Consider the following 25,726-nt stretch of genomic DNA (forward strand, 5'->3'; position numbering starts at 1 on the left):
TTCCTTGAGTCGAGTACATAGACAAGTACACGAAACACTTCTATAGTTTCCCATGTCTGGGAAATGGACATAATGATCCCGCTTCTGAGGCCAGAATAGGGTTCGAGCAAGGAATAATCGTACAGACCGATTCCCTTCCATTGCCAAACGTAAATTGTATGTACCGGGAGTAGACTACATAACCAAGGTTCTCAATCTGCCTCCGGATATCCTTATTTTGGGTTGCCCAAAAAGTAATTGCGGATTTTTTAAAAGAAAGTAAATGCATTTTTAATAAAACCTAGAATGAACTTTAATCAAATAAACTTTTTTACACTTTTTATCTAAAGCAAGCTAAAAGTAACAGCTGATAACTGACAGAAGAAAGAATGCAATTACAGAGCCACAAGCTGTGAAAAAATTTGTCAACGCCGACTATATGAAAAATCCGCAATTACTTTTTGGGCAAGCCAATAGTTCTCGAAGTGTGAAACACATGCATCTACAGACGCCAGAAAAAGATTCGAGCCAGGGAGAATTGTAAAGATCGATTTCTTTTCCAACACCGGTGGCTTAGACGCTTGGGGCTCTACTCCTCCCGAGTCTGGTCGGAAAATTTCATCAGCATGGACTACAACACTACTTTGCACGTCATTACTGTACACATTAGCTGAGGTATCAACCAGGTCAAGCCGTCGCTCTTTACTAAACGAAGGCCTTTGAAATGATAGATCACGAGTGATGTTTTTAGACCACATCAACGACATATCCCTCAGACCAAGCCTAAAAGATTGGATCGTGGTCTTGTTTAGGAACAAGAAAAAGTGCAGTTAGTTTTTTCGACGGCTACAATGAAGACAACGATCGAACCCAACCTTGGCGAAGAGGTTAACATGTCCGCCTATGCACTGAAAACCTGGATTCGAATCCTAGCGAGAACATCAGACAAATTTTCATTACCATCCTTATGATGGCTTAGCATAGCAGTTATGTTAAATCTCATCCCCAAAGAGGTGTCACCCTGTGGCAAGCCGTTCGGTCCCGGCTATAAAAGCTAGATTTCTGCCCTTCTCATTCGGACTTAGAAGCCGTTGAGCCATTGATTACACGTTCGTGTCAACCGCCTTATCCCGCTTTCCAGTGACTGCGTGCCACGATCACGTCATGAGTGAATAACATCTCGATGACAAGCCTAACCAGCGTTCTGCCCTTGTACCTCAGAAATAATGAGTTACCACACGTCCGCCGCAATTGACCATGCGTTCGCAACTGCCTACTCCGGCGTCCCTGTGACCTAGTGTCTCGATCACGCTACGAACAAAAGATGTCTGGGAGTCTTACATATCCAATGTTCCGGCCTACCCATCCGAAATTTGGAAACCAAATTTTTATTTTTAGGCTACTATATGAGAGCACATAAAATTTCACTAAAATCGCAACTCCCATCTCCGAGATCTGGCGTTTATGAAAATTAGGGTAAAGGGGAGTGTCCGCTCCCCCTTCAGATATCAAGGGGGTTGAGTCTACAAGGAATACACAAACAAACAAACACAAATTGATTTTTATACCTTCCACCATAGGATGGGGGGTATACTAATTTCATCATTCTGTTTGTAAGAACTCGAAATATTCGTCTGAGACCACATAAAGTATATATATTCCTGATCGTCGCTACATTTTATGTCGAACTAGCCATGTCCGTCCGTCTGTCCCTCCGTCCGTCCGTCCGTCTGTCTGTCGAAAGCACGCTAACTTTCGAAGGAGTAAAGCTAGCCTCTTGAAATTTTGCACAAATACTTCTTATTGGTGTAGATCGATTGGTATTGTAAATGGGCCATATCGGTCCATGTTTTGATATAGCTGCCATATAAACCGATCTCGGGTCTTGACTTCTTGAGCCTCTAGAGGGCGCAATTCCTATCCGATTTGAATGAAGTTTTGGACGAAGTACTTTGCTATGATATCCAACAACTATGCCAAGTATGGTTGAAATCGGTTCATAACCTGATATAGCTGTCATATAAACCGATCTTGGGTCTTGACTTCTTGAGCCTCTAGAGTGCGCAATTCTTAACCGATTGGAATTAAATTTTGCACGACTTGTTTTGTTATGATATCCAATAAATGTGCCAAGTATGGTTCAAATCGGTTCATAATCTGATATAGCTGTCATATAAACCGATCTGGGGTCTTGACTTCTTGAGTCTCTAGAGGGCACAATTCTTATTCGATTGGAATGAAATTTTGCACGGCGTGCTTTGTCAAGATTTCCAACAAATGTGCCAAGTATGGTTCATATCGGTTCATAACCTGATATAGCTGTCATATAAACCGATCTTGGGTCTTGATTTCTTGAGTCTCTAGAGGGCACAATTCTTATCCGATTGGAATGAAATTTTGCACGGCGTGCTTTGTCAAGATATCAAACAAATGTGCCAAGTATGGTTCATATCGGTCTATAACCTGATATAGCTGTCATATAAACCGATCTTGGGTCTTGACTTCATGAGCCTCTAGAGTGCGCAATTCTTATCCGATTGGAATGAAATTTTGCATGACGTATTTTATTATGATATCCAACAACTGTGCTTAGTATGGTTCAAATCGGTTCATAACCTTATGTAGCTGCCATATAAACCGATCTTGGGTCTTGACTTATTGAGCCTCTAGAGGGCGCAATTCTTATCCGATTTGAACAAATTTTTGCACGTACATAGTATTTTGTTATGATATCCAACAACTATACCAAGTATGCTTCAAATCGGTTCATAACCTGATATAGCTGCCATATAAACCGATCTGGGATATTGACTTATTGAGCCTCTAGAGGTCGCAATTATTATCCGATTTGCCTGAAATTTTGTACGACGGATCCTCTCATGACCATCAACATACGTGTGTATTATGGTCTGAATCGGTCTATAGCCCGATACAGCTCCCGTATAAATCGATCTCTCTATTTTACTTCTTGAGCCGCCAAAGGGCGCAATTCCTATTCGAATTGGCTGACATTTTACACAGATCTCCAACATATAATTTAATTGTGGTCCAAACCGGACCATATCTTGATATCGCTCTAATAGCAGAGCAAATCTTTTCTTATATCTTTTTTTTTTGCCTAAGAAGAGATGCCGAGAAAGGAACTCGACAAATGCGATCTATTGTGGAGGGTATATAAGATTCGGCCCGGCCGAACTTAGCACGCTTTTACTTGTCTGTTATTAATACGATTCAAATACAACATACCATCACACCTAATATGGTTGAAAAGTCTTCTAACCAAAGACGAAACGCGTCCCATAGTGGTTGGTGGGTGTTACTATCTTTTGGCTTTCCTTTTCCATTTGCATCTTCGATCATTGAGCTCGTCTCGAAAGAGAAACAAACAAAAATTTAAAAAATTATTTAATTAAAATTTTTAGCAAAAACCATGGCGGTGGGTTCTCAAGATTCGTCCCGGTCGAACTAAGCACGCTTTTACTCATTTGTCTCCCCATTTCTATAAATTACTCGAACCAATATGACAATTCCAGCAATACTATCCAGTATTTCTTTTATGTAGAAATTGATTTGTTTCATATTGAACCACAATGCTTCTAGTACCTGGCCCACAACGTAAACGTGTCAACAAGACGACAAAAAAAAAACTGGTAGCAGCGAAAGACCACAAAAATACTGACAACAGCAACAAAGATACTCCAATAACAATTAGCATACAATACAAGTTACTTAATACAATCAACGACAATAAAATAATGTGGAGAGAAAGAAAGAGCGAGAGAGAGAGAGAGCGGGCACTACATATTTACGGTGTGAGCTAAACCTCTATGGGTGAATATAATATGCATGCGCGCTTTGCTTGCTGACCAACAGTGTGGCGCAAACGCACTCAAGCCTTTAACCGGCTTTTTGAGCCTCAACACCTTGGTCTCACTCAAATCGAAAGTGAAGTTGAGTGATATTTGGATGCAGCTTTGTGCGAATAACTCAATGGGAAACGCCAGAGGTTGGCTGGCAGATTGGTTTTTTCGTTTCTTTTCATAGGGGGGGTCTACTCTAACCAGACAATAATCCAAGCAATTTCTTTGGACGTCAGCTACGGCAGTTGACGGTACACTTTGAAACTCTAAAGACGTGATTAGCGCTTCGTCCAAAAGACTGATTACGGGTGTAAGCTTAACTTAACTTAACTCTCGCTCGCTGGCACTCATACAAACGCATTCGTGCAAAATTAAGGAAATTCAACAGAAGTTTTACTTTTGGTTGAATTCTTCCTAAAAAATACAAACATACAGAGAAAATAACAAAAAATTAATTAAATTTTCTCTTAATCTTGTGTGTAACAAAAAAAAAAGTGATTAATTAGTCATTATGTTAAAATCAAATAGTTTTAAAATATTTTCCCTGCTCTTTGTGGCGGCGTATGTAGTAGCAGGTGAGTTGTGAATTTTTTGGAATTTTGGATATTTGAATAACTGGTGAAAATACCAAGAAGACTAAACCTTAAGACATTGTCTGGGGACCTTAAAAAGTTATCTACGTTTCCTTTGCTGTTTTTCTTGAATGCCCAAAAAATACAAAAAGTGGTTTAACATTGTCTTATAAAAAAAATTATTTACTTGGTGTTAATTTCCGCATATTTTGTATGATTTTTTTTTTTTGTTAGATTAACAAATTGTTGAGATTTTAGTAAATTGCATACGTGTTGCATTTTTTGTGCTCTCTCTCTCTCTCTCTCGCTGTAAGACAGACAAGAGAAACTGCTCAAGAGTGGTTTATGTTTTAACTCAGTATCCAAATAATTGAAAAAGTGATAAATTTACATAAAATTCATATGATTTTTTGCTCTTGCCAAAAGATAATTTCGTACCGTTTATGCCGAATTTGCTAGACATTTCGGTACTCGTTGCGAGAAAATTATAGACATTGATTAATAAGATCACAAGTTGCCGCAAAATCTCAAAACAATGGACGGTGCTGTGTCATCATTCTTATTACCATCTCTTTCGAATCGGTTCAGCTATGTCGGTCGGTCTGTCTGTCAGTCCATGTTTGTTTTATTGCGGATCAGGATAACAAACCGTTCTTCGCATGTGAAGAGTACTTCTCTCGTCTTATGCCGGACTCCGTTATTATCAACGGTACCGGCTAAAAACTCACCCTGTATGACGTGGTATTAATTCCAATTCGGAACCGCTTTGGCATTTCTTCGAGGTAGACCCCATATCTGGTGATTATCCATATCATTTTTTGGTGTCTGCATTGAGGTCACCGCATTCATCCTCTATGCCACTGAGTCCTGGTCCATATATTGGTTGCCCAAAAAGTAGTTGCGGATTTTTAAAATAAAATAAATGCATTTTTAATAAAACTTAGAATGAACTTTAATCAAATATACTTTTTTTTTACATTTTTTTTCTAAAGCAAGCTAAAAGTAACAGCTGATAACTGACAGAAGAAAGAATGCAATTACTGAGTCACAAGCTGTGAAAAAATTTGTCAACGCCGACTATATGAAAAATCCGCAATTAATTTTTGGGCAACCCATTTTCTGTAGTACTTTTTTGGCGTATCTCCTCTCCGTCTCCCAGTTCTGGTCGTTCTCCAGTATACACTGGACTATTATTCCAGGCGAAACGTTACCAACCGCTGTCTTCAGCTCCCTGCGTCTTTCGACCCAGCGCTCGAGAAGAATAATGTGTGTTCAACATCGTTTGCAACTTCTTTCGAATGGCCCGTGAATTTGAATCTCACCCTCTTCTCTCTGGGTTGCACCACGCTATGAAGGCCTGGCGCTCTTTATGGCCCGTAAGTGTATCGGAACCTTTCTGGCTATTACAAGGAAGGCGGGTTCCGCCACTGTTCGATAGGATGCTATGATGCTAAGAGCCGCCATCCTCTATACCGAGTGCAGAGAATTCTCTCCTAATCCGTTTGTCGGAGATTATTCGTAGCGTCCAACAGGCCCGACTCCCGTTGGTGCACCTTTGTTGCCATCTATCAATAGTCTGGTCCCATATTTCGCTCCTATAGAGCTGTTGATGTATCCGATAACAGTCTGCATCTGCTCTGGAGAGACTCCTATGTTTGGCGGAAGTGGACTGAGATGCGTCTTTATCCTCGCGGCCTTTTGCTAACGCATGCCGCATCCGCTCTGCATAGTTCTGCTTCATCCGTGTGTCGTCTATGCGTGTATCCACTTCCACTGGGATATTTTTTCTCGTTACGAGTATCCACTCTTCTTCCGCATTGCAGTGGCATTTCAGCCAGCCCTTTGCCGTAAACATTACTTGTCGTCTTTAGAGCTTTGCACCTTCCGTGTCTCCTGCGGGGATGACTGCAGCAATATCGTCACCATATTCTACTAGGCAAGTTCCGTTTGGCATTTTTGTTCGCAGTAATCCATCATAACTGGCGAGTGTCTGGAAGGCGTCAGACCATCTTAGGCTATTGAAGGCGTTCTTCACATCCAGTGTAGCCTAGAGTAGGGGTTCGTTTCTCTTGCTCCCTCTATTATCTCCACCACATCTCCTATCGTTGACATTATCGCTTGGAAGCCATGTTATCTCATTGAGTGTCCTATAAGCCGCTCTAAAACTGCGATTCTCTAAATAAAAATGAGACTGTATGTGTTAACTACTCTCTTTAAGTATTTTTAAACCCACCACCTTAGGATGGGAGCAAACTAATCTAGTCATTCCGTTTGTAACACCTCGCAATATTAGCCTAAGACTCAATAAATATATATATATTCTTGACCGTCTCGACGTTCTAAGTCGATCTAGCCATGTGTCGAAAACACGATAGCGGTCGAACATGTAAAACTAGCCGCTTGAAATTTTGCAGGGTTATTACTATTGATGTAGGTCATTAGGAATCGAAACGGATCATATCGGTTCAGATTCAGTTCTAGCTCCCATATAAACCCATCACCCGATTTGAATTCTTGAGCCCATGGAAGTGTCAATTTTTGTCCTATTAGCTGAAATTTTGCACATAGTGTTCTATTACGACTTACAACAACTGTGGCAAGTACGGTCCCAATCAGTCTTTAACCTGATATAGATCCCATATAAACCGATCTCCCGATTTGACTTCTCGAACCCCAGGAAGCCATTTTAGTCCGATTTGGCCTAAATATTTGCACAAAGTGTTCTTTTTATGGCTTTCTACAACTCTGCCAAGTGCGGTTCAAATCAGTCTATAACCTGATTTAGCTACCATATAAGAGAGAGGGTGCTAACCTCTCTCGCAATACGTAAAAAAATCATAGAATAAGAAAACTTAAATACTTTTTACACGTTCCAAGAGTTTAGAAAAAATAATCATTGTTTTTAACATAAAACAGAAAAACAATGTGTATACCGCTGCGCATGCCCAATCTTTGCTATCTCAACAACGACAGAGAATAAGAATAATTGCGACTCAACGTAAGGACCGTGTTTTTGAACGTCGCTTTGCGAAATTGCAACTCTGCACGCAAAAGTCCACAGAAGCAACGTGGAAAAGTTAAAAAAATGTCAACTTTAAAGCTTGAAAGCGTGCGTCATTCAGTTAAACTTTTGCGATTGGAGAGTTGCATTTTTCAAAGCGACGCTCCTCATTCTGTTTAGACCTTGAAGGGCTGAGCATCAGTGGTCTAAAATCTTGCCGGCTGTATCCAGTGGGTCGCATGAGGACGGGCATGTGGAATCACCCTTGCCCTTGCTTATCAGTACGAGCTTGTATCTCTTCCATACCTCACTCAATCACTCTAGGCTTGAAAAGTGTAGAACGTTCCTCGGCTTGCAGGTCTAGCTGGGCCACTCCGGCTATTATCTGCAGCAGCGAAAACTGTCCGATATGCCGTTGCTATTCTTAGTGCGGCGATTCGCTGAACACTAACCTGTGCCTGAAATGACAAGCTCCTATTACAAGTTTCTATTAAAAGTAGCCTCTTTTTGTGTAGTGGCCCTACTATGTTCGCCATAAGCCTGCTCAGTTGGGTCATGAATTCAATCGCAGATAAATTCTATTTTGAGCAGATAAATTTATCCGCAGACCGAACGTCAGTTGGGAATTCAGTCGAATACCAAGGTAATTTACCGCCTTCCTTATCGTGCTGACACTGTTGTCGATTCGCATATCTATTTCCAGGGGAATTCGCTGCCTGTTTGGCAGACCTAGTTCAGTCTTGGGTGTAGCCAACTCTAGTCCGCGTTCGTGCAGCCAGTTTCTCGAACGGATCATGACCTGTGTGAGCTTCTGCTGGGCCTATTCTTTGCTCCTTTCCGGTATGACTGCCGCAATGTCGTCAGCGTAACCTACGTGAAAGGTCTCGTCAGGCAATTCTATTTTATGGATACCATATGCTACTGACGTTATCTGCAATCTCTTCGTTACAGATCTCATGTCGTAGACCAAATTCCTATCTCTAATGTAGCTTTTGATTATTCTTTGAAGGTACCCTGGTATTTTGAACTTCCTTTGTAGGGCTTCTATCACGTCTTTCCACCTATGACTATTAAAAACGTTCTTCACATCAAGGTTAGGCAAAAGTATGATTGTTCTGCTGAATTGTTTTTTTTTTCTCGTGTACTCGACATCCTTCTTCAGTTTGGCTCATATCGGTCCAGATTTGGATATAGCTGCTATATAGACCGATCTATGGATTTAAGGTTTTGGGCCCACAGAAGGTGCATTTATTGTCCGATGTCGCTGAAATTTGGGACAGTGAGTTGTGCTAGGCCCCTCGACATCCTTCTTCAGTTTGGCTCATTTCGGTCCAGATTTGGATATAGGCGTCATATAGACCGATATCTCGATTTAAAGTTTTGGCCCCATAAAAGGCGTATTTATAGTCCTATTTCACTAAAATTTGACACAGTGACTTATGCTAGGCTTTTCGACATCCGTATCGTATATGGTTCTGATCGGTCTATATTTGGATATAGCTACTAAAAAGACCAATATTTTGTTCTACAAAATTTATCAATGACTTGTAGTTATTAGACCACTCAATGTCCGCGCCGAATTTGGTCCAAATCGGACCCTATTTTGATATATCTGCTATGGGGGCATAAGCTATGCATTTGTCACCGAATTATGGGTATATGTATGCAAAGTTTATTTTATTTTATTTTTATATATTTTTTTTTATACCCTCCACCATAAGATGGGGGGTATACTAATTTCGTCATTCTGTTTGTAACTACTCGAAATATTCGTCTGAGACCCCATAAAGTAAAGGGTGATTTTTTTGAGGTTAGGATTTTCATGCATTAGTATTTGACAGATCACGTGGGATTTCAGACATGGTGTCAAAGAGAAAGATGCTCAGTATGCTTTGACATTTCATCATGAATAGACTTACTAACGAGCAACGCTTGCAAATCATTGAATTTTATTACCAAAATCAGTGTTCGGTTCGAAATGTGTTCAAATTTTGACAAATTTTGTTCAGCGATGAGGCTCATTTCTGGTTGAATGGCTACGTAAATAAGCAAAATTGCCGCATTTGGAGTGAAGAGCAACCAGAAGCCGTTCAAGAACTGCCCATGCATCCCGAAAAATGCACTGTTTGGTGTGGTTTGTACGCTGGTGGAATCATTGGACCGTATTTTTTCAAAGATGCTGTTGGACGCAACGTTACGGTGAATGAACACATTTCGAACCGAACACTGATTTTGGTAATAAAATTTAATGATTTGCAAGCGTTGCTCGTTAGTAAGTCTATTCATGATGAAATGTCAAAGCATACTGAGCATCTTTCTCTTTGACACCATGTCTGAAATCCCACGTGATCTGTCAAATACTAATGCATGAAAATCCTAACCTCAAAAAAATCACCTTTTTTATATATTCATGGTGGTGATATCTTTAGACCGACACGGCAAAAATTAGTAGGTTTTTACTTCTTTTACATTTCGTTTGTAAAAATGTAAAATTTGCCCTTGAACATTACATTAAGGAACAAGGGAAAAATTGTGTCTCGTTTGTAAAATCTCAAAATAATGATCTGCGACCCTAGATAAGTATATGTATAAATATTTTTGATCGTCTCAATAATCGGAGTCGATCTGTCCGTCCGTCTGTCCGTTCTTCTCTGAAAATCACGATAGCGTTTAAACGGGTTCTTCTTCTTTTCACATAGGTTGTTGGTGATCGCAAATATACATATAAGGCGATCCATCGATATGACTTCTTTTAAAGCTAGAGACCACAATTTTAATACAATTTGGAGGAATTTTTCCACCAAAACTTCCACTATGATCTCCATCAGTCTGAACCGGTCTTTAACCTCATATGACTCCCATATAAACCGATCTTTCCAATGTACTTTTTGAGCCCATAAAATGCGCCATTCTTACCCAATTTATTTGAAATTTTGCTTTTGTAGTAACTTCAGCAATGACCTCCAACATTGGTGGCAAGTATAGTCAAAGTCAATCTGCAACCTGACTTGAGCAACTACGGAAAGCAATTCTAGTAAAATCGTTGTAAAATTCTAAGACTATCTTACCACATCTTACCTTCTAAAGGGTGATTTTTTTGAGGTTAGGATTTTCATGCATTAGTATTTGACAGATCACGTGGGATTTCAGACATGGTGTCAAAGAGAAAGATGCTCAGTATGCTTTGACATTTCATCATGAATAGACTTACTAACGAGCAACGCTTGCAAATCATTGAATTTTATTACCAAAATCAGTGTTAGGTTCGAAATGTGTTCATTCACCGTAACGTTGCGTCCAACAGCATCTTTGAAAAAATACGGTCCAATGATTCCACCAGCGTACAAACCACACCAAACAGTGCATTTTTCGGGATGCATGGGCAGTTCTTGAACGGCTTCTGGTTGCTCTTCACTCCAAATGCGGCAATTTTGCTTATTTACGTAGCTATTCAACCAGAAATGAGCCTCATCGCTGAACAAAATTTGTCGATTCACTGAAAATGATTTCACTGAAAATGATTCACTGAAAATGATTTGCAAGCGTTGCTCGTTAGTAAGTCTATTCATGATGAAATGTCAAAGCATACTGAGCATCTTTCTCTTTGACACCATGTCTGAAATCCCACGTGATCTGTCAAATACTAATGCATGAAAATCCTAACCTCAAAATGTCTGAAATCCCACGTGATCTGTCAAATACTAATGCATGAAAATCCTAACCTCAAAAAAATCACCCTTTATTATATGACAGTCAGTTGAATACAGGGAGGACGATTTATGTCCGATATAATGCAATTCTATTAAAGAGGTATAACACACATCTTTATGTTAAAATACAATTCTTATTTACATCGGTACTATGTTAGATCTTTCTTTACTATTAATAAGTATATCTAAACTAAGCTAAGCCAAGTATATCTCGAATTGCTTAATTATGCATGATTATTTCGAAGAATGTCATTTGGAATCTCCTTCATAGATATTAGAAATATTTAATTTGAATAAAAAAAAAAATGTTAAATAAGACATAAAATAATTTAAATACATTAAAAATCAAGACCGCAAATTTAACAAGCCAGTATAAAACACATCCTAACACTCTCACTAAAAAAAACTAATTTTGAATATTTAATTTAAAATTTGCATGTGGTTGGCATGCTTTCGAATGAAATATTTTTGGTTTTTGGGATTTCTTTCTCTGCATAGCAAAGATTGCTAAAAATTCCCTTGTACGAGTATATAAAGTTTTTGTTTTTACTTTTTACGTTAAATCTAGTTTTGTTAATAGAGTTTAAGGAAGAGAAGAGGTGAAGATCAAGTAGCACACAATTCATAGCTTAACAAGTCTTTCAAGTTTGGCATGTTGTTTTAATGTTCCTTAATTTTTTGCAACATTTTTTACTCGTTTTAAGGCTAATCCATTTCATATCACATTTAGACATACACACCTTATCTTTGGTATTTGTTTTTTGTTACTAAATAATTGTACAAACAAATGCCACACTACCATTGAATGTTAGCATGAGTAAGAGGCTTGCGTGCATGCAATGGCAGGTTGCCATTCTAGTGCCCCAATGTCTATCGTGAATTGAGCAATTTTAGTTGTAAATGGAATGAAAGCCAGCAACATGAACAAAGAGTTAAGTTGTTCAAAATTATTTACTGAGATTTCCACAACAGCAAATATTCTTATAGAGTTTACACAAATATAAAATAAAATAAAAAATAAATAAATAAAATTAAATAAAAATAAAATAAATTAAAAAAATTAAAAAAAAATAAAAATAAAAAATAAAATAAAATAAAATAAAATAAAATAAAATAAAATAAAATAAAATAAAATGAAATAAAATAAAATAAAATAGTAAAATAAAATAAAATAAAATAAAATAAAATAAAATAAAATAAAATAAAATAATCTTTGGATATCAATCACTTCGGGTATTTATAAAACACCTGTCGTCATAATCCGGTGAAAAATTCATAGCTTATGCCCCCATAGCAGTTATTGGTTGCCCAAAAAGTAATTGCGGATTTCTCATATAGTCGGCGTTGACAAATTTTTTCAACGGCTTGTGACTCTGTAATTGCATTCTTTCTTCTGTCAGTTATCAGCTGTTACTTTTAGCATGCTTTAGAAAAAAGTGCTCGAAATTTTATTTACATTTCTTTGTTTGGCGTCAATTTTAATATGGAGCCCACAAAGGAGCATTTTAGTCATATTTTACCTTATTTTTTTCGGTAAAGGAAAAAACGCGGAGCAGGTTGCTAAAAAGTTACGAGATGTGATAAAGCCTTAAAAGGAAGACAGTGTCAAAATTAGTTTCGCAAATTCCGTTCTGGAGATTTTTCACTTAAAGATGAGCCACGTTCAGGTCGGCCAAATGAAGTGGATGATGACCAAATCAAAGCACTAATCGAATTGGATCGTCATGTAACTGAGCGTGAGATAGGAGAGAAGTTAAATATACCAAAATCAACCGTTCATTATCATGTAAAAAGTCTTGGACTGGTGAAAAAGCTTGATATTTGGGTACCACCACATGTATTGAAAGAAATTCATTTAACAAACCGAATCAACGCGTTTCGTTTTTAAAACGAATCATAACTGGAGATGAAAAATGGATTGTTTACAACAACGTTAGTCGAAAACGATCATGGTCCAAGCATGGTGAACCAGCTCAAACCACTTCAAAGGCTGATATCCACCAAAAGAAGGTTATGCTGTCTGTTTGGTGGGATTGGAAGGGTGTCCAATGTTTTTAAGCTGCTTCCAAGGATGTTCGGATGTTTATTGTCAACACTTGGACAAATTGAATACAGCCATCAAGGAGAAGCGACCAGAATTGGTCAATCGTAAAGGTGTCATATTCCACCAGGACAACGCTACATCTTTGGTCACTCGCCAAAAGACTGAGTGAGCTTGGCTGGGAACTTTTGATGCATCCACCATATAGCCCTGACCTTGCTCCATCAGACTACCATTTATTTCGATCTTTGCAGAACTCCTTAAATGGTAAAACTTTCGGCAATGATGAGGCTATAAAATCGCACTTGGTTCAGTTTTTTGCAGACAAAGGCCAGAAGTTCCATGAGCGTGGAATACTAAATTTGCCAGGAAGATGACAAAAGGTTATCGAACAAAATGGCAATTATATATTTGATTAAAGTTCATTCTAAGTATTATTAAAAATGCATTTACTTTCTTTTAAAAAAATCCGCAATTACTTTTTGGGCAACCCAATATATGTACTTTTTGGGGTCTTAGGCGATTATTTAGAGGAGTCACAAACAGAATGACGAAATTAGTATACACCCATCCCATGGTAATGGGATTTTATTTAAATTTTAAATTTTTGCCTACTTTTACCGTAGTTTTTAAAGTTATTTTCCATCTGATGTAACCAGACTTTCAAAATACCAAAGCAAGTGTCTTCTACGTTGACCTACTCTTTCATAATCCACTTGTTTTTTTTTTTTTTGCCCCCTGCAATTATGTTTTTGTGCCAGCTAATTTTATCCTCCTGCAATTTGCTTTAATTGCTGTTGCATCCTTCAATGCTCATAAGTAGCCGAAAGTGGTAATGATGCTACCGTACATGTTGCATAAATAAGCCAATCAACCTTGGTCCAAATTAACCATGGATGGATCTTATGCATGAGAGCACTTTCCACACGTACACACACACACACTCAAATATCATGATAAAAACCTGTATACGAATCTTTTGATATTCAATATTTGCTTGAAGAAAAAAATCGATTTTTTCTTAAAGTCTCTCTTTATTCAATCATGGATGTTACATCACAGACCGCAACGGCAGACCAAAGGCAAAACTTAAAACTAAAAATAGTTTCATACAAGTCAACAAAATTTTCAAAAATAAATCAATACAAAACAAGAAATTACCTGTGTAGAAGAAGAAGAAGAAAAAATAAAAAACCCAACAATACCTAAAAGAGTCACCTTTAATAATTGTGTCACTAAACATTACCGGAGGCGATCATCACAATGCGGATGTTGTGGAGGAGCCTGCTATAGATAGCAGCAGCAGCAGCAGTGAGTTTTCGTAGAAATCCGCAGCCATTATTGAGATATGGCGCACCCGTCCGTCAACATAACACCTCTCATTGTTGCGGATGAAACGCAAAAATATTGTTAACAGACATTTGAACATTTTTCAGCTTAAATGCTGCTGGTTTTAGCTGAATGTGAGAGGTGGGGTGAGGCGTTTTTTTTTTTCTTCTTATTTAAATAACCCACCGACCGAGACCAGCAACCAAATCAGACAACCAACCATTCATCCATTGATCTACCTACCGGTCCATCCATCCATCCATCCATCCATCCACCCATCCAGCCAGCCAGTCAGTCATGCATTCATTTTATACCATCGTCTGGTTATAATTTCATAAACCGGTTAAAAGCCGCTTGTGGCTCAGTTAACCATTCAGCCAACCACCCAGTCAACTGGCCATTGATAGCACCTCCTTTCGAGACAACAGCTTGACGAAATTGGCACTGCAAAATCGACAGCGATCCGTACATTTCATGGTGATTGAAGCCCACCAACAACAGTTGCCTGGCCTAACAGCTATTCGGCGGCGTGTGTGACCTCTAAAGGCAATTAATTGTGCGGCTTTTTAACTTCCTAATGAATATGTCGCCGCTGCCACAGTTTAGGCGAATTTCTTGAGTCAACAGTAAATTGAAAATTTAAAATGAAAAGCCACAAGAACGCTGAAAACCGCAGTTAGCTAACCCAAAATATCAGATTGACAAGGCGGCACCGAGTTCCTACATCTCACAGCACGACTTGTAACTTTGTTCATGGTCAATGTCTGGACATGTCAGGCAGAGAAATGAGTTCGTTTCTTGTTTTTAATAAAAATAACGAACAACAAAAATGTGCGACGTTTTTTTGGTTGGGAAAATTGTTGCAATAAAGTGAAGAAAGCCATAGGGGTGTGGGTGTCGCTATTACGTGAAGAAAAAATGTTTGTAAACAAAAGATTCCATGGTAACTCTACAAAGCGGGTTTAAGAAAACACTTTTAAAAATGTCAACCAAATCGGGTAAAAAATATGCCTTAAATGGGTTTAAGAAGGGATACTGACCTATATTATAGTGCTATCCAAATGTGGACCATACGGACATTGATTTCGAGGGGTATCCTACAACTCAGTATACCACATTTCTACGAAATCGGGTCATAAATGCTCCATTTATGGGCGCAAATCTAGGTCCAACAAAATATTCTCCAACAGGCACAGATGTAGAGGAATCCACATAACTCACTTTTTCAAATTTCAGAGAAATCGAATAATCGAATCACTGTTTTAATGGAATCTGGTTAAATTGGCCCATAAGTGTTTCTCTTCTTCAACCAAGACATTAAATTGGCGGCTTTATTCATATATGTGCCGATCTAGACCATATCCTGCAAGGGATCTTATACAACCCACTGTTCCACGTAGCGCAGAGGACACCATGTTAGCGCCTGGGTTCGAATCCAGACAAGGTTAGGTTTAGGTAACAGTCGGCCATCAGACTCACTTAGACATTTTCGTCAATTGTGATACCACAGGAACAGAAGCGTTGAACCATACAGATCGCTTAAAAAATCCCAACAACTTGCGAACATTCACATCCGGTAAATCAGACAGGTTTTCAAAGAAATGAGAGCCTAAAGTGGAACTCCTTCTGGCTGCCAGTGCGGGACACACACACCGCAGATGTTTTATAGTCTCTTCATCCTCAACGTCCTAACAGCTTGTGCAGAAGTCGTTACTTGGAACCTTCGATCTGTCAGCATGTTTTCGTATTAGTCAGTGCTCCGTCATGAAGGACACAGTGACTGAGACGTCTGTTCTAGCCAATGACGGCAAAGCAGTAGACGTCTTCAAGTTTAGATTAGGCGACATAGTTTTGGAATGCTCACACGCCCCTCTTTATGATCATCTGTCATTCGTTACCCTTCGGGCCTGAACTTGAACGCTCAGCTTACATGTCGCTAGAAGCATACCCACAGATTCCAGTTTCCCTGGAATGTGCAAGGTAGTTCCTAGTCTCGTAAGCTCGTCTGCTCTACAGACAAGAACATCAGAAAAAAGTTTCATCTGTGGTTATCACACAAATGCAGTTAGCATTAGCATTGTGGGGTACTATGACATGCATTGAATCCATGTAAAAACATCTCCCCAAAGTGGTGTCCCACTGTGGCACACCATTCGGACTCGGCTAAAAAAAAGGAGGTCTTTTATCATTGAGCTTAAATTCGAATCGAACTTTAATGAGTGATATGTGTGAAGTTTGCTCCTGCTCCTAAATGAAATATTCATAGAATGATCTGCATTTCCAATGTGCCTTTTAAGGCACGAGACCCAGGGGGAACTCCCCTCCCAAAAACACTCAAACGGGCATGTTGGCCGATAGGGGCAATATAGGTCTCAAATGAAATATATTTCGATAAAAAGGGCGAATCCGCCCGTAAATTTGTCGTGAGGTATCTGGGAGGGCCAATGTAACCCCAAAAACTATCCAACGCGGATATGTAGGAAGGGACAATATTGAATTAAAATGGAAGGTTTTGAAGTATAAAGATATGGAATTTGGTACGCATGTTTCAGGCCAAGAGCATGAGGGTCACAGCACTCCCCGAAAACCCCAACAACAGACATATGGGCGACCGGAATAACAAAAAGCAAATTTAAGATTTTTGAAAATAGGGTACAAATTGGATAGGAAAATTTCGCGTCGAGCCTATAAGGCGCCCATAGAGCCACAACAAAAAAAAATCCACCAGCCGGATATATAAACCGATCATGACAATATTGGAATTAAATGAGAGGTCTTTGGAAGTGGAGATCAATATTGGAATTAAATGAAAGGTCTTTGGAAGTAGAGAACAAATTTGGGGGACCATCATATTCAATAAAATACAACATGTGGGGCAGAAATGAAAGGTCTCTGGGAAGAAAGTCTTAAGAAGGGAAGTTCTCTGCAAGTGTAGGTCTCGGGATGAAAAGGTCTCTGGAAGAGAAAGTCTCTGGAAGAGAAGATCCCTGGAAGAGAAGGATTCTGGAGGAGAAGGTCTCTGAAAGAGAAGGTCTCTGAAAGAGAAGTTCTCTGAAATAGAAGGTCTCTGAAAGAGAAGGTCTCTGAAAGAGAAGGTCTCTGAAGGAGAAGGTCTCTGAAAGAGAAGGTCTCTGAAAGAGAAGGTCTCTGAAAGAGAAGGCATCTGAAAGAGAAGGTCTCTGAAAGAGAAGGTCTCTGAAAGAGAAGGTCTCTGAAAGAGAAGGTCTCTGAAAGAGAAGGTATCTGAAAGGCAAGGTATCTGAAGGTGAAGGTATCTGTAAAAGAAGGTATCTGAAGGACAAGGTCTCTGAAAAAGAAGGTCTCTGAAAAAGAAGGTCTCTAAAAGAGAAGGACTCTGAAAGGGAAGGTCTCTGAAAGAGAAGGTCTCTAAAAGAGAAGGACTCTGAAAGGGAAGGTCTCTGAAAGAGAAGGTCTCTGAAAGAGAAGGTCTCTGAAAGTGAAGGTCTCTGAAAAAGAAGATCTCTGAAAGAGAAGGTCTCTGAAAAAGAAGATCTCTGAAAAAGAAGGTCTCTGAAAAAGAAGGTCTCTGAAAAAGAAGGTCTCTGAAAGAGAAGGTCTCTGAAAAAGAAGGTCTCTGAAAGAGAAGATCTCTGAAAGAGAAGGTCTCTAAAAGAGAAGGTCTCTTAAAGAGAAGGTCTCTGATAGAGAAGGTCTCTGATAGAGAAGGTCTCTGAAAGAGAAGGTCTCTGATAGAGAAGGTCTCTGAAAGAGAAGGTCTCTGAAAGAGAAGGTCTCTGAAAGAGAAGGTCTCTGAAAGAGAAGGTCTCTGAAAGAGAAGGTCTCTGAAAGAGAAGGTCTCTGAAAGAGAAGATCTCTGAAAGAGAAGATCTCTGAAAGAGAAGGTCTCTAAAAGAGAAGGTCTCTGATAAAGAAGGTCTCTGAAAGAGAAGGTCTCTGATAGAGAAGGTCTCTGGAAGAGAAGGTCTCTGGAAGAGAAGGTCTCTGAAAGAGAAGGTGTCTGATAGAGAAGGTCTCTGAAAGAGAAGGTGTTTGAAAAAGAAGGCCTTTGAAAGAGAAGGTCTCTGAAAGATTATTTTTCCGAAAGAGAAAGTCTGTGAAAGAAAACATCTTTGAGAAAGAAAATCTCTGAATGATTTGTTCGCTGAAGGAAAAGGTGTCTGGAAGAAAATGTCTTTGCAAGAGTAATTCCTAGAAGAGAAGAAAAAAAAATAAGGCATATTTAGAAAATACAAACGACGGAAACTGCATGCCATTGAGAGCAGAATTCTGCTTGCGGTATATTCTTAATTAATTCTCATTCATCTATATTCATAAGCGCCACCAACCAGTCTATGGTCAAATTCTTTATCTATATATAAGGACTCTGGAAGAGAGGGTCTCTAGCAGAAAAGTCTTTAGGAGAGAAAGTCTGTGGAATAGAAGATTTCTGGGAAGGACGCTCTGTGGAAGAGAAGATCTCTTCACGTGGCATATATTTAGACCTATTGAGACCATATAGGACTTAAATAAAAAGTATTGGGAAGTAGAATACACACCTGATACAAACTAGAAGCCAAGTGTTAGGGGCCTTCTTAGTCCCAAGAAACCACCAGGCTGACATAAAAAGACTAGATTGGATAAATTGAGCCCCAAATAAAAGGTATTTTGGAGAAGAAATCGCATCAATTATCAAATTTTCCCAAATACAATAACTCTCAAGCTGTCATATGGAAGATAAAGGAAAATTATAAGTTTTTTTAAGTTCAAAATGCGATTGCGAAGAAGATCCGTAAATGCTTTTGACAATTTTTTAAGTTTGTGCTTAGATTATAGTGTAAGAAGGAGTCCTGGACGGACCTGTGACGGTCCGAGAAAATGTGTTTGCATCACAAATAAAATAAAAAAAACGCCGTTTACCCTCTCAGCCACTGCCAGACTCGATTATTCGGATCATCTTTTTTAATAAAGATATTGGCATGTTCTGCATTGGCTTGTCCTGCATAGTCTTTATAAAGATAAGAGACGCCTCTGGGTTAAAAAACATATGGACTTTGGAGAAAAAAAGTTCGAAATTGATGAACCCGATGGTTTCTAGTATTGCTGGCGTGGTTTGTGGGGAGCTTTCCTATCATGTCAAGCTTCCCCTGGCTTAAGTTACAACTATAATGCTTTTTGGGAATTGTGTAGAAATGCTAGAATTATCATTGTTGGAAATATGGAAAATATCAAAGGCACCGAACATAATTTTTCAGCAGGACCATGGCTTTCTTCCCAAAAGTTTTAAATTGACACGCACTTAGTCCAGACATAAATCCCATCGAAGTCCCACCGAAATGAAATTTTTAACAATGGGAAACAGTACGATTTAACATTTGCCCTAAAACTTGTCCTCAGAACCGCATAGCCCGAAATACAGACATAAGTTCCTCAAAATTTGGTCTACTCGATAAAAACTCGTATATTTTTAATGTTAAAAAATACAACGAAAGCAGAATCAATTACTAATCTTAATTTTTTTTGACCTTTCGATATTGGAACTATTGTATATTTATTTCACCCCAAATTTCCTTGACTTTGAAATGTTTTTGTTTTTAAAGTAAAAAAACTAATTAATTTAATGTTTAGTTTATGTAAATAATTAACACTCTTACAAATACTGAAGAATATTAAGTAAATTTCTTGCATTTTCGCTTTCTTTATTGTATTTTTGGGTGAACGTATATTTATTTCGCGCACTGTAATTGGTAAGGTCGGAAATGGATATTTCGATGTATTTCAAACAGAATGACTAAATGAATATACCCTCTATCCTATGGTGGTGGGTATAATAAGTCTTTTTAAGACTCAGGAAAGCTGTATGAGGAGCTGCACTAACCAATATTTTTTGATTTCTACAGACAAACAAGATTGGTAGATCGCTAATACAAAGTGTAATAAGCAGAATCACTTTATCAGTACAACCTTCATCCTGTGGTTGTGGGTATATGAACAAAAATTCAGAAAAGGATGTATATTCTTGAACTACTAACTCTTTTATGTTATACTCAAACTTGAAATAGACTAATAGACTATAAGTACAACCATAAAAATATTTAATCATAAAACTGAACCTTTATGATAGACTTGAGCTTCAAAAGTTTTCCTACTGTTCGAATTTAAAGAAAGACTCGTGGAACAAGTTTGCACCATTGTCTGTTAGTCAACTATTAGTTGAGGCTGCTGCTGCGCCGTTAGTTTTAGTGCTAATGTTTAAATCTCAATTTGAAATGAGAAATACGGACCACGTTTTTATGGCATCCATGCGTCAATTCATACATTATGTGGCTTGACCACTTTCTTAACATTTCAATTACAGAAGCTGTAACGGCTTCATGGATTTAAGAGAAAAAAACTCTGATATTCATTTCAATATTCAGCTACTGAGTGTTTGTTGAATGCATTGACTTATATTTTTCAATTTTTTTGTTGTTGAATTTCTTTATTTACAAACATGATTATATAAAAAAAAAGTTATAAAAATAAATACAATAACAATGGCATATTGGGTTTTTATGGATTTTAATAATTCATGAATGGGATATTTGATTAAGGTTTCAACATTTCATTGAGCTTGCTTTTGCTTGTCGTTAAAAAGAGAAGTAGAAAAAGGGTTGAAGTGTTTTTGTTTGGTTTCTTTTTATACAAATCTAATAAAGACAATTGTTTATTAATAAGTTGCTAATGATGAATATTGAATTTTATGTTAATTTTGAAAATGCGTCTTAAATAAGAAAGCTTTTGAGGTGGCGATGAAATGAAGATAAGACAAAACAAGTGCATATTAAACTTTTTTGAGAAGAATAACAATTTTTAACAGTAAACAAGATAAGATTTGAATATTAACATTGTTTTCAAAAAAACTGAGAATACTTTTAAACATTAAACATAATTTCTTGTTTGCTCCAATAATGGAATTTTTTCCAGAATCTCCCAGTTACCTCCCGCTATTGAAATCATGTTTTTCTGTTACCAAATAATCCAGCTTATATTATTAATTTTGTTTTTCTGCTCCATACATCTTTTATTTGAACTGCCTGTACCTGTAGAATTACAGATTATCTGGAATTGCTTTTTTTTTTATTTTTTACAATATTAACCAAAAAGCATTTTAAACATGCTATGCCTTGTCGGAATTTAAGCATATATCTGAAATGTACTCAGAAACCAACAATGGGGATAAAATGTCCGGATCACTATAATGGCTGCCATTTAATTTGTAAATATTCCATCAATTTTTATTGCCGTTGCTGTTGGTGTTGTAAACAAGCCGCTTTCATTAAATATCAATATTACATAATATAACATTTAAAAAACTATGAATGTATAATAAAATCTGATTAAACATAAATGAATGGCATGAAAGTGGGTCTACATACATTTGTATATACATATATATGGGTGAGTTAACGTATGTTTTTGCTTTTCTCTGAATTTATGTATTGAATTATTTGGCTACCACACATAAGAGTACCTTATGTACTTTCAATATAAATTGTTACAGGGTGAAAATATTAAATTAAGACATAAAAAAGGAAATCTTAATTAAAAAAAAATTGAGTTTCACAAATTAAGCAAAATATTCAATATTCAGTACCGAATATTAAATGTTAAGTACAAAATATTAAATATTAAGTACCAAATATTAAATACTTTTTAAATACCCTCCACCATAGAATAGGGGGTATATTAATTCACTGTGTCAAATTTCAGTGAAATCGGATTAAAAATGCCCCTTTTAAGGGGCCAAGACCTTAAATCGAGAGATCGGTCTATATGGCAGGTATATCCAAATCTGGACCGATCTGTGCCATATTGAAGAAGGATGTCGAAGGGTCAAATCCAACTCACTGTCCTAAATTTCAGCGAAATCGGTCTATATGGCAGATATATCCAAATCTATCGCAACTCCATGTCCCAAATTTCGGCGACATCGGATAATAAATGCGCCTTTTATGGGCCCAAAACCTTAAATCGAGAGATCTGTCTTCATGACAGCTACTAGCTGTACTGGGCCCGCTCCTCTGCGCCTTCATTTACATTATATGGAACAAAATTTCCCTTGGAATATTTATTTTCGACAATTAGAGCTTTAAGTGAAATACCATGCTACGAGAATAGTATATCGCTTGACAAACAGTTTAACAATATGAGTGCCTGTATCTGAATCCCATATGATCTCTATTGGTCTACGAATTTAAGTTTGGATGTAAGGTGTACTTCATTCTTAAAATACTTTATTTCAGCCAAATATTCTCATGATGTCTGATTTAGTGGTGTTTTTGGGGGAGAGGTTCCCCAGATAATTGGCCCTGAAAAAATGTGAGCATCGTGCTCTTCTCTCAAATACCATTTATTTAAACTCCATATTGCCATTGGCTTAAGAGGAGTTTACAGGGTGAGGCGTCCCCCAAACACATGGCCCCAAAATAGGTTATCAAAGTCGTTTTCTAATCTCAAATACCTTTCATTTGAGCCACATATTGGCATGCCCGAAAAAATTTTACCCTTTGAGGAAGGGATGATGCCTTAAATACATTGTCCTACATTTGGATATCAAATTCGTATTCTACTCCCAAATACCTTTACTTGAGCCCCATTTTGCGATGGTCAGTCGAAAATTGCTGTTTGTGGGGTGTTTTGGGAAAGGGAAAATTTGTTCCGAAAGTGGGTATTAATACTTGCTCTACCCCCCAATTCATTTCATTTATACCCCACATTGACATGGTCGGTAAATATGTCTGTTTTAGGGGTGGTCCCCCAATCACTAAGCTCTGAAAATATATCAGCAACATGCTCTATTCTCATATATTTGAACCCCATATTGCCATTGGCCTTAAAATTGGATATCAAATTCGTTTTCTAATCTGAAATACCATTCACTTAAACCCCTTATTGGAAAAGCCAGCGAATATGGCCGGTTTGGGGTATGGGCCCTAAAAATTATGAATATCGAGCTCCATTGCCTTGGAAACCCAAATTGTCTTGGTGAGCAAATACGTCCTATGGTGGTGGGACGTCCCCTAGACAGTTGGTCCCGAATGTTTATGTCAAATTCATGTCCTACTCCCAAATACCTTTCATTTCAGCTCCTTGGCAAACATGACCGGTTTGGGGGGTGTTTTTGGGGATTAGGCGGCCACTCAGTGACTTGGCTTTGAAAATATATATCATATTCGTGTTCTACTCTAAAATACCCCTAATTTGAGCCTCATATTGCAATGGTCAGCAAATACTTCCTGGGGTAGGGTGGGGTGGCCCCATAGACACTTTTCCCGAACATTTATATCAAATTCGTGCTTTACTTCCAAAGACCTTTCATTTGAGCCCCATATTGCTATGGTGGCGCAATTTTTAACCGATTGGAATGAAATTTTGCACGATGTTTTTTTTATGATATCCAACAATTGTGCCAAGTATGGTTCAAATCGGTTCATAACCTGATATAGCTGCCACATAAACCGATCTTGGGTCTTGACTTCTTGAGCCTCTAGAGGGCGCAATTCTTATCCGATTGGAATGAAATTTTGCACGATGTGTTTTTTATGATATCCAACAACTGTGCCCAGTATGGTTTAAATCGGTTCATAAACTGATATAGCTGCCATATAAACCGATCTTGGGTCTTGACTTCTTGAGCCTCTAGAGGTCGCAATTATTATCCGATTTGCCTGAAATTTCGTACGACAGACCATCAACATACGTTTTTATTATGGTCTGAATCGGTCTTCTTCGATATAAATCGATCTCTCTATTTTACTTCTTGAGCCCCCAAAAGGCGCAATTCTTATTCGAATTGGCTGACATTTTACATAGGTCTCCAACATATAATTTAATTGTGGTCCGAACCGGACCATATCTTGATATCGTTCTAATAGCAGAGCAAATCTTTTCTTTTATCCTTTTTTTTGCCTAAGAAGAGATGCCGGGAAAAGAACTCGACAAATCCGATCCATGGTAGAGGGTATAGAATATTCGGCCCGGCCAAACTTAGCACGCTTTTACTTGTTATATATAAGATATCCAAATGTCGACCGATCGAAGCCAACTTGAAGAACGATGATCAGTGGTCTAACCTAACTCACTGTCCCAAATTTCAGCTAAATCTGTTAACAAATGTGGCTTTTAAGGGACTTAAAAGCGGCGGAACTTGCAAAAGAGGGCTATATCAAGATACAGTCCTATATAGCTCATCTTCGAACTTTACCTGGTTATGGACAAAAAAAGAATCTGTGCAAAGTTTCAGTTCAATGTCTCTAATATTAAAAGACTGTAGCGTGATATCAAATGACTGACGGACAGAGGGACCCATGAAGTAAAATCGGATGATCAGTTTATACGGGAGTTGTATTAGGCTATAGACCTATTCTGACCATATTTGACACGTATGCTAAAAGTCGTGGTAAAATCCTTTGTAAAAAATTTCAGCCAAATCGTATTAAAATTGCGCCCTCTAGAGACTTATGAAATATAGTCGGGAGATAGGTTAATTGCAAATTTTGCCCATGAACATTCCACTAAGGAACAGGGGTAAACTTCTCACATATCAATGAGTGCCGTCCGATTCAAATTTAAGCTCAATGATAAGGGGTCTCCTTTTTATAGCCGAGTCCGAATGGCGTGCGGCAGTGCAAGTGCAAGTTTTACATGGCATAGTACCTCAAAAATATTGCTAGCATTAGGAGGGGAAAACCACCGATGAACATTTTTTCTGATGGTCTCGCCAGGATTCGAATCCAGGCGTTCAGCGTCATAGGCGGACATGCTAACCTCTGCGCTACGGTGGCCTCCGAAATAGGATTATATGGGGGCTATATATCGGGTCATGAACCGATTTAAATCATACTTCGCACAGTGGTTGCGGTACAAAACTAAACACTTTGTCCAAAATTTCAGCCAAATCGGATAAGAAGAAGAAACGATTCCTGTAGTTGCTCAAGAAGTCAAGATTTTTAAACACCTCCGGAGGAATTTCACCTGAGGAATGAGAACGCATATGTTAAGTATTGAGTTTGACAAATTTAGTAAATGCACTACCCACTTTATTACCTTCGAACTCCATACAAACAGACCGCATTTATTTATGTGTCCAAACAAAAAGGTGGAAGGAAAACTTTGAACTATATACAAGGTTTTTGTATACACATATAACAAAAATAACAAATGGACATATTTATTATTGAAATGTTTCAATGCGTTGTTTTTTTTTCTTTTTCACATGAGTTCAATGGTTATTC

General features: G+C 38.0%; 1 protein-coding gene across 1 annotated transcript in view; it reads left to right on the forward strand.

Moving 5' to 3' along the window:
• Window positions 1–4,055: 4,055 nt before the first annotated feature.
• LOC106085119 (chitin deacetylase 1) overlaps window positions 4,056–25,726 on the forward strand; it is a 195,278-nt gene continuing 173,607 nt past the window's right edge. The window contains exon 1 of the mRNA XM_013249167.2: window positions 4,056–4,414. Within this exon, the coding sequence (XP_013104621.1) occupies window positions 4,351–4,414 (64 nt within the window). The 5' untranslated portion in view covers window positions 4,056–4,350. The remainder of the gene's footprint in view (window positions 4,415–25,726) is intronic.

The sequence above is a fragment of the Stomoxys calcitrans genome, chromosome 4 (genome assembly GCF_963082655.1).
Source record: "Stomoxys calcitrans chromosome 4, idStoCalc2.1, whole genome shotgun sequence".
Classification (NCBI taxonomy): domain Eukaryota; kingdom Metazoa; phylum Arthropoda; class Insecta; order Diptera; family Muscidae; genus Stomoxys; species Stomoxys calcitrans.